The following is a 10,000-nucleotide window of genomic DNA, read 5'->3' as shown; positions in this document are numbered from 1 at the left end:
CTATGCCTCCTTTCACAAAACTTGTGATACTGTAAAGATTCCTCAGTGTCTGAGGTTTGCAACTCATAAAATAATTCTGTGGTTTTTGTGAAATCTCACTTGCTGCTCTCAGTTTTCACTCAAATGATCAGTTGACATTTAAAAAAAGGGAGAAACAGTTAGGACGTTCATTGCAGTAAGATAAGCAATCTAAGCAGAGGCAATCAAACCCTTGAAAGAGCAATTTGCACTGCACTGTTCTACCAACAAAGCTTCAAGGCCAGCTGGGAGATGGTAAATTGTGAGTTCAAGTTATATCAACAACAGAACAACAACAACAGAGACTTTATTTTAACAATAGTGAAAAAGGCCTTTGTAGCCTGCAGTTAACAGAGCTATTCTAGGCGGGCTACTAAAACTGACACTGTATAATTAATAAGCTCTCACACACACACACACACCCACACACACATTAATTAAATAAATAAACAAGTAAATAAATAAATAATATAGTTCATTACAGCGCACATTGCAACGCTTTTTGAAGGAAAATAGAGAGGAGTTTTTAGCACTGAAGGTGCTTGTGTTTGTGCCTTAGGTATGAGCCTGTAGGGGGTTCTGGGGGTATCCCCCCAAGGAAAGTTTGCAAATTTAGTTTCGTTCAAGTGGTATTTCCTGCAATTTGACATCAGTTTTGTTGTATTCTAAAACGCCTTTATTCTTACCAATGCTTGTCCGCCATAAAATTTTTTGTTGCTGGTAAATGGAGTAAGACTGCTGGCCTTATGAGTCTGCACAACAACGGTTTTCAATGACTTCAATAAAGAGACTGGGTGAGACATGGGATGAGAAAGTGTAATAAGCAACGTTTTATTTTTTCCCGTTTTCCAAAATTCATGATCACTCATCAGGAGAATCTGATAAAAATCAGGAGAGCACAATGCAACACATCAAATTGGGAGGGTTGGAATGTCTGTTAAAGTGCCTATCACCTCAACACAGTTTTCCACTTTATTAATTTATTCTCCGAAATCGTCCCAAATATGTTGTTATTTTTAGAACCTTTGGATCGAAAATTCACTTGATTTGCTTTGAAAGACGGAAAAAGTGGTCATACTTTGATCCACAACTGAACAGTGAAGGGGAATAGGTTCCATACCAAGTTGATGTCACAAATTAATTTGCATGGCTGTTTTTGAAAGAACCAGCAAAATGCAAGGCAGTCTATGACATCAACCCAGTATTAAACCCAACCCTCTTCATTGGGTACTGTTTCTTACAGATAAAAAAAAAATTGGGACAAAAATTTCTAAAATTATTTTTATTTTTAATACCGGTAATACTATTCACAACACTTTTTACATAATGAAAGCAACTGCAAACAAAGTTTAAAAATGTCATTACAACAAGTAATGCACATTTGTATTTTAAACGAGATTCCAGCTCCTTGACGTAACATGTAAAAATAAAGCACTGATTGATATAATTAATGAAGAGAAACTAAAATTCGACAAGTTCTAAGAAGGATATTGACAATACACAATCCAATACCAATAAAACTACATAAAATGAATCCCTTTTCTATGCTATAAAGCAAAGTTCTCTGCTTTTTTCATAAATAAATAACAATGATTGTATCATATTGACACTACAATAGCAAAACCTGAACAAATCCTATTGTTACTTTGTACAAAATTTGCTGATTGATAAATAACATCTCTGTTCTTTTAAAATGGAAATGTCACATCTTATAATCAATTTAACTATAAAGCTGTATGCACCTAACACAAAAGAAACTTACAAATTACAACGTCTGGCGTCAAACACTTACTAGTCACATTAATATCTTTTCAATGAAACAGCAATGCCCCTCTTTCTCGATTTGAACATAAAACTCTTCTAGACTAAGGCAAAAGACCATATTATATAAATTCCCCTGAAAAAGGTTCTCATTCATTTCACAATCATTTTACAAAAAGCACAATTTTACTTTCGAAATTCTCCTACTAATTTCACTGACCCTCTTAGTATTAGTATAGTCTGGGTCTATTTCCTCTTTTTTGCCAAAATAATTAAACGTTTCTTCCATCACGTCATGAAAATATGTAAAACGGTAATCTGTAGGATCACCAGATTTACATACAAGGCTTCAAAAATGTGTTAATTAACGTGATAAATTAATTTACTGAATGCTATCTTTAACCACAATTCTGCTATCTTGCATTGAGTGACATAAGAACCTCTAGGCAAGCTTTGTAACAGAAAATGTACTGGTCCTGAAAGAGAGTCATATGTTAATTAATGCAACAACATGTCCCTTCCCCACCCCACAAATGAAGAAGATATAGCACACAGCACAATGGTTAATAAAGTATAAACACAGCAATAAGCTGTTCCTATCCCAGTAGCCTTGCTTAGAAATCATTTCATTTAAACTGGTGAGTAACGGTTCAACGTGTCATGTCAAGTAGATTTCTGAAATCAGCCAATCATGATGTTGATCATCCTTGACCAAAGTTGAAGACTATCTCTGAAACGTCTATTCCATTCAATAAGATGGCATCAGTTCAACCACATAAATCAATATTATTTTTTTTCTAGTCTTGAAAAGCTGGGGCCTGTTTATTGGCCTGAAAAGCCATTTGAAAACTTGTCACGCCCTTGTTTCAAAACGATGGTCTTCAATGTTTTCAAGTTTACTACAAGCAAAATGATTGTAACAATTGACTAAAAACATCTCCCTTCTGAAGATACAGAGGGAATTGTGACACCCGAAAAATTATGTGACTTAAGAGAAATGGGCTTCGGGTGACAAATGGTTTGAAGCAAATTTAATTTTGCTGATCATCTAATGCACTTACGCCAACTCGCTCAGATTATCTGGAAGTCTCCCATAAAATGACTGAACCTTTTAAAGACTTTGCTCCATTGTAGGCTCAAATTGCATTCCCAAGTTAAAAAAAAATCCGATTTTTAAAACTTGTTTCAGTGTTTCTTAATGCATTTCTACATTACAGAGGGTGCGTTTTTTTTTTGGAAATCCAAAAACGGATTTTTGTGATCTCCAATCAATGGATTCTTCAGCGTAAAAAGAACGCAAAATCCGATAAAGGACTATTTTCCATGACAACGCAAACAAACAAACCCAGAGTAGCGTGCAATTTGAAAAACAAAAAAAGGTAGCGCTTTACTGGTTTGTCTTGGAGAAATTCTTCAATGAAAATGCCACCAGAAAAAAATACCGATTGATGAAAACATGCGTTCTAAGGTACAAATCGATTACAGAGAGTATTTTTAGCTGTAGGAAAGGTGCTAACAATATTATTGCTGTCAAACACTTTTAGTGTAATTTCTGGTGTGAATTTGCAGGAAACCAAACTATTTTCGGCCTATTCGTGTCTTTGACCGCACTGTAAAATGGCGCAAGAAAAACATTTGGGCTAAACTGTCATGTACGGTAGCTATTGTGTATCATTTTTTCATGGAAAACCGCTTGTCAATAGTACTTTTTCCAAATCCTTTCCCAAAAAAACGCTGAAGTGGTGAATCTCAAAAATCCGGATTTAGATTTGATCCGAAGTATCCTCCTCGAGTGTGGATACTTTGGATTCATGATCCGTTTTTGGATTTCGCCAAAAAAAACGCAAAATCCGTTTTTGGATTCAAGAATCCTTTTTCGGAATTTCCCAAAAAAACGTACCCTGAGTTTCAAACACACGTTGATAAAACTTAACAAAATGGCTTTCTTTATCTCCGTTTGTTATCACGGCCATCTAACCGATTGCTTGATTGGATCTCCGTTTACAAAAAATCAAAATTCTTGACATAAGTGTCCTCTTTTCCCACAAAATTTTGGTATATTTTTCTTGTATTTTGAAGGAGCTATGCGCTGTAGGATGGGTGGGTACGGGTTTTTTGTGGGGGGGGGGGGGGGTGGAGTGGGTAGGTTGATTGTGGGAGGGGAGTTGGGGAGACCGGATGAAAATAAAATCTCAAGATTTTAGATCTCCAGAGGTTGGTATCTCTCTCTGCTGATGTTGCATAATGCTGAACAATGTGCCAATGGCTTTTCGCTCAGTAGAAATTTAAGACAAGTACAACAATTCCAAGTTAGCAATAATAATTACTAATAGTGATCACCATCACTCACTTTTGTTTGAATCATGCCCTGACGCTGCTCACGAAGATCCCTAATAATCTTGTTCACATCAAACTGTCAAACGAAAATGAGTATTCAAAGTAATGGTAATACAAATGATTCTTAGGTCTCAATTTACAAGCAGAGAAAAAAACTTCTTGTTTCAAATGGACGTTATGAGATATGCTGAAAGGTTATCAAGAGGAATAGGTGCACTTGGGTTGGTCTTTGGGTGCTTTACACATGCCATATTTGGGACTGCTGGAGGAACTTTGACATACTTGCTATTAATTAACAGAATTTGGATCAAATTGTAACTTGGGGAGGATGGTATTAAAATACTGGATGTGAGAAGAAAACTGGAGTAGCCAGAGAAAAACGACATCCAGCCAATGAAACAAAGTAAGGTCACACTAGGAAATGGCAAGTTCTCCACTACACAACCCCCTTTCGCCCACATCACTTAAGAAATGTTTCTTGTATGTTTGATTTGTTGATGAAGACTCAATTCTACTTAAACAATCTTATTTTATACACGACTTTCAATGGGCTTCCTTCCAATCTAGTTGTAAGATTCTTTGTTAACAATGTACCATCACAAAATAGCATGATCGCAAAAAAAAAAAAGCCACACTTGTGCAAATACAGTGCCATTCCTATTAGTGCTGAGGTTGTCATTGCCAAGGCGACCTAATAATAGGGCATGTTTTAATGAATATGAAGTCCAATGCCTTGAAGATTGCACACGTGGCACAAGAACAGTGCCAATAACATCACACCAAAACAGTCCACCAAGCCACAGCAGTAAGACTGTTCTACTCTTTAAACAGTTTTAAAGTACAGGGAAGAAAAGTAAAATCACACACCGGTAAATCTCTTTCCATGAGAGCCAATGCCACATCGATGGTAATAAGAGCTCCTGTTCGACCAATCCCAGCACTGAGTGAGAAAAACAAAGAACAGATTTAAGATGCTATTTCAGGGTATTTCAACTCACTGACCCCTGAGAGAGACACTTACTCTTTCTCTCTCTTACTCTGTCCAACGCCAGACAATTAAATTTTTACTCATCATTGGGATAAGGAGATGGGGGGGGGAAGCGTCCTTGGGCGTTTGAGATATGAATGGGTTAAGGAGTCTTGAGGATATATTTATTTCGTCACCAGTTTTGAACTTGAAAATGTTAAAATTGGTATTTCCTATTACAGTGCAACGCGCCTTACCGTGGCCACCCAACAAACTTTCATAATTATTATTTGACAAATACGTGTAAATATGTCAACTCAACAACCCATGCAACGGTGTTCAACTTACAACCGTACGAACTTTGCAAGGAAGCGTCAGTCAAATTCGCACACCCTTATTGGCGGACAAAAAACTTAGGTGGCCATGGTAAGGCACGTCACAACCCCTTTATCTTGTCAAGTTGCTGTTACTGTGTGTGTTACAGTAACTTGATAATGGATCATCTTCTTGTCCATCTTGTCCTTTCCGGTCTATTCATACTCTCTTTGCCTTTGTTGCGTTTCTTTAACGCTATTCTACGGTTTTTAGTTCAGTGTTTCATGCTATTCCATGGGAATTTGCCCACTAACATTACACTACATTTATAGCCTGCAAGTTCAGTGCAGCAATATTAATGTACATTTGTACATGTGTAAAAACACCGTGGCAAATACTTTGTTTACCTGCAATGGACAACTACAGGTTCTGGGCCCTCAGCAAGAAGCCGCAAAAAGCGCACAAACTCGATCAGCTCCACAGCTGACTATAAAACAATGACATAAAAAAATCATAAGGAACGCCCTGACTAAGGCACTTAGTGGATAACAGTGCAAAAGTGCCTCTTTCGCTGCTTAGTCGAGCGCGATTAGAAGACTGGCACAAGAAAAAATGCCAGCACAAAATCTGGATTCTAGGAGGAGCTGGCTTGCATCCAGATTTTGCCCAGCCATTTGTTGTTGTGCCTGTCGACCAACTAAGCAGCAAAAGAGGGACTGCTTATAGTCTAGTACAAAAGAAGTGCTTGGTATAACAAAAAAGCACTAGAAAATATGCAGATTTTAGATATTAATTTTTAAATCCCTCCCTTTATTGGTGGCTAAGTCAAAATGCCAACACTGTCGGAAATAGGATCAATTATATATCCAATTTAAATTTAGTACTCATTGTTAGGCTCATTATTAAGGTTTGCTGATGTTTGGCGAAATTCTTAATAGTTTCTGTAATTGGATTTCCATCGGGTCTTGATCCAATCAATCATATCATGTTAATCTAGGGTGTGCCAGAACAATAGAATCTTTGAGCTTTGAAATATTATATAGATGTTTTTTGGATTAGTTTTTTTGGAGTGATTTCGATCTACTAGTGAGAATCTCTGAGGACTTCTATACTTTGGAAATTAAAGGACAAGAGTTGAACTGTGACAGTGTGGGCTATCTATTCCTATTCCCCATAACACTAAATCCAATTAAGAAAAGTTAAGCCATAAAAAATACATAATCTTTTAGTTTTAAGTCCTCTAAATTTAGGAAATAATGAGCAATTTTCAATGAATTCATGTGAATAGCAATGCAATTTTGATGATGAGGCTCCTCGACCCTGTAGCCAGTAAATGGGCTCTCCATTGTTATCTATAGATGTTCTGAATAGTGTGTAGTCAAAAGTTAATAAGAAATTTTGGCTTCCTGGAAGTGCTTTTCCCATGCATATCTTTCTCGTACCAAACTACCGGTGTCTGTATGCAAGATAGGCATGATCGTAGTAACCAATCATTATGTGCGATGGATCATTTTTTTAATTTGAAATACCTGTTAACAATATCATTGTTCTTACATGTTGGCAGTATGCGCTTTAAAGAACAATAAATGTCATTTTGCTCACAACCATGTTGCATGTCTTGTTCTATATTATTATATTGCGAGCAATTCTTAGACGAAATGGGGCACTCCGATCGACAGCTTTTCAGTCGGGACTTTACAGTACGGATGATTACCATGGAAATGGTCCATTTCCATATTTTTTCTCTCTCCCTGGAAATTCAAGTTGATTGAAACACAAAGTTTTCAAAAAGTGGAATTTAATTTTTTCATCACAACAGTACGATTATAGCAAGCCTGACGGAAGACAAAGATAACAAATATTTACCAAGCGGAGAAGTGTCTGAGTGCTCAAAGAAACGATGCCATATAATCAACAACTTACTATTAACTAACCCCACTTGCTTGGGATTGTACTGGGGAATATTGACCCTTGGTCACTTTTGCAGACCTCGCTGCGCCACGACTTCGGGCCAATATTTCCCACTACGGCCCTCACGCTCGGTTAGTAAGACGTTAATGATGGAAGGAATAAAGTAACCTACCTTAGGAACACCATGGTCTGGCCACACTGTAAAATTTATTTGGAACACTGTCCTGGCATTGCCAGTCTGGATACAAAAGAAGAGAAACTGGTTCTCGTCACCATCTCCCACACAAATGCTACAAGCAGTTGTTGTTGTTGTTGTTTTTTTTAACGAAAACTAGAGCTGCTGTAGCTTTGTTTAATGTCATGATCAAGAAGGAAGCCCCAGTGAATCTCAGGTGGCTGCATGGTTGGTTCAAATGCACATCACAGGTCAAAGGTATGGGGCACTGCCTTGCATATCCTGGAGCAACCTTCTCTAAGGTTCAGCCTCACAGGTGGTTCTCAAGACACTCTTTGGTCTAACAGAAAGAGTTGGGCTGGTAACGACAACCCGTTATCTGTGTTTTGTGCCAACAGCTCAAGCAACCTTTTGGTTTTTTAGTTCTTTTTCCTAATTGAAACTTGCTTTCACTTCACTGGTATAAACAAAATAAACCACCTTAAAATGGTAAGAAAAACATTTCAGGAGTTTGACCTTTGCATTGCAACAAGACTACATGATAGGAGCTCTGAAAATATTATCAGACCGAAACATTAACAATAGAAATTACAGAAGATCTTTACCTGTGCATTGCTGATTTCAAATTCTCTTTCAATAAAGGAACCAAAATCTTCTTTTCTTTTGAGGTTAACTGCCAAACTGTAACACGAAAACAGAGCATCCCAATGATTATAGTTATAATATCTTTTTTAACCTCACCAGATAACAAAGGGGATACTTTGTTACTAACCTTCCTGAAAAAACCAAAGGTTGATCTTCGGGCCAATATCTGTGGCACTTGACCTAAAAGCAATAAAATAATAATAAAAACATTTGTGTTGATGCCAAATAAAAAGTCAAACAAGCCCTTTATCATCAAAAATAAGTTGTATTTATTTACAACTGGTTCACCTTTCCTCCCTCTCGTTCCAGGGTTACCATTGCAATAACCACAACCTCTTGCTCCCAGACCATTTTCCAGAAATCTTGTGTGGTATTCGGAAGAGGTCCCTGAAAACAAGTTAATTCAGCCGGACCTCAAATTAAAAAGTCTAAAACAGGAAAGTCATGTGATTAAAAGAGCTGACAGAAGCAATTTTTCCAATCGTCTGCTTACATGGTATTTGCTGCAACTTGACAATTTGTGTACAATTAGCCTGAAGAGAAATCCTGGCTTGAATGGAAACCGATGACCATTGCTCTATCACCGAGTTAACATGCCCTCTGCAACTGACCAGCACGACCCCATAGTCACAGATTCAAATCCTAATCAAGCCAAGATTTTTTCAGGCATTGCAACTGCTCAAGTTGCTACCATTAGTAACTGCGATGACCTTTCTCTAAACATGCTTTTGATAAATACCTGAGTAGCAATGTAGTGGTAGATGTCATCCCCAACTGGAATCTGAAGATAAATGAACAAAAAAACAAATTTTTGAACACAAGAAACACTAGTACTTGTGAGACAACAAAGCAAGTCATTTCCTTATCTTTGTGAATTTCACAGAACTAATAACTTAATTTGATCTTACATACAGCTGTACCAAGATTAGACAAGGTTCACTTCCTCTCCAGAAGTTAATCGGGCATTTATTTCTTGTTAGCACAGTAACAACAGTTGCAGGCACTTTTGTAAAACAGAGTTCAGCCAGAGCTTGCGTTTTTACTGATCATGGTGTATAAGGCCATTCACTGCGATTGTCAAAAACAGTGTATTTGGGCAGGAGGGTGGGGGGGGGGAGGGCATCAAAGGAGAAAACCATTATGTACTTGAAGACTCTCTTCTTGAAAGCTCGGCAAGTAAAAATGATTGTTGAAAAATGTGAGAAACTGGAGACTGCATTTAAACAATCAGCCCTTGATGCCTGATTGAACAACTACATGTACCTTGATATGGTTTGCATTGATGTAATCGTCACTGCCATCTCCGCTGAGCTTAACTCTTGTTTTTTCAACTGCAACAAAAGATGGTTACTTATACTTTCAAGTATCTTAAGAGCAACAGAAAGAGGGTTTGCATCATGTTTACAAGAAATGGCAGGTGGCAGCAAGGTTTTTTACTTTTGCCCTAACTTAACTATGAGCCTCACATTTTCTGTTTGCTTTGAATGTGATGAGGCTAAATCTTCACTATCACTATAAATTAAAACTGGAGAACCAAATAAGATAGAGCGTAAGCATTATTGGAAGGCCACTTGGCCAACAATAAATCGACTCAAATGCACCCACCAAACTGTTACAAGATTGGGTGTTGTAATACAATATTACGTTTGTGAATCATATTTTACTCATGCACTGTTCACATTTTTAAAGTCAACTTGACCAAAACATTTGCAGTACATACTATACACAGATCACACAGGGTTTTAAACATGAAGACACACTATAAAAGGTGTGCATGGTGCCTTTAGCCTATGTGGATGATTTGCCAATCAAGCGTGAATGCAACTAGGGCTGTGATAATTCGTGCAATAAAAAAGCCCCTAATGGCAATG

General features: G+C 37.4%; 1 protein-coding gene across 4 annotated transcripts in view; it reads right to left on the bottom strand.

Annotated features, from left to right (window-relative positions):
- Positions 1 to 1,285: 1,285 nt before the first annotated feature.
- Positions 1,286 to 10,000, bottom strand: part of LOC138042214 (tyrosine-protein phosphatase non-receptor type 13-like) — a 96,356-nt gene continuing 87,641 nt past the window's right edge. For all 4 annotated transcript variants that reach the window (XM_068888028.1, XM_068888027.1, XM_068888030.1 and 1 more), the window contains 10 exons: positions 9,393 to 9,460; positions 8,869 to 8,910; positions 8,418 to 8,516; positions 8,257 to 8,309; positions 8,090 to 8,165; positions 7,482 to 7,547; positions 5,806 to 5,885; positions 4,984 to 5,056; positions 4,130 to 4,192; positions 1,286 to 2,255 (listed from right to left, as the gene is read on the bottom strand). In XM_068888028.1, coding sequence (XP_068744129.1) covers positions 2,193 to 2,255; positions 4,130 to 4,192; positions 4,984 to 5,056; positions 5,806 to 5,885; positions 7,482 to 7,547; positions 8,090 to 8,165; positions 8,257 to 8,309; positions 8,418 to 8,516; positions 8,869 to 8,910; positions 9,393 to 9,460 — 683 coding nt within the window. In that variant the 3' untranslated portion in view covers positions 1,286 to 2,192. The remainder of the gene's footprint in view (positions 2,256 to 4,129; positions 4,193 to 4,983; positions 5,057 to 5,805; positions 5,886 to 7,481; positions 7,548 to 8,089; positions 8,166 to 8,256; positions 8,310 to 8,417; positions 8,517 to 8,868; positions 8,911 to 9,392; positions 9,461 to 10,000) is intronic.

This window comes from Montipora capricornis, chromosome 3 (assembly GCF_036669925.1).
Source record: "Montipora capricornis isolate CH-2021 chromosome 3, ASM3666992v2, whole genome shotgun sequence".
Taxonomy (NCBI): domain Eukaryota; kingdom Metazoa; phylum Cnidaria; class Anthozoa; order Scleractinia; family Acroporidae; genus Montipora; species Montipora capricornis.
The sequence above is the reverse complement of the archived record's forward strand: the minus strand, read 5'-3'. Positions and strand labels throughout refer to the sequence as shown.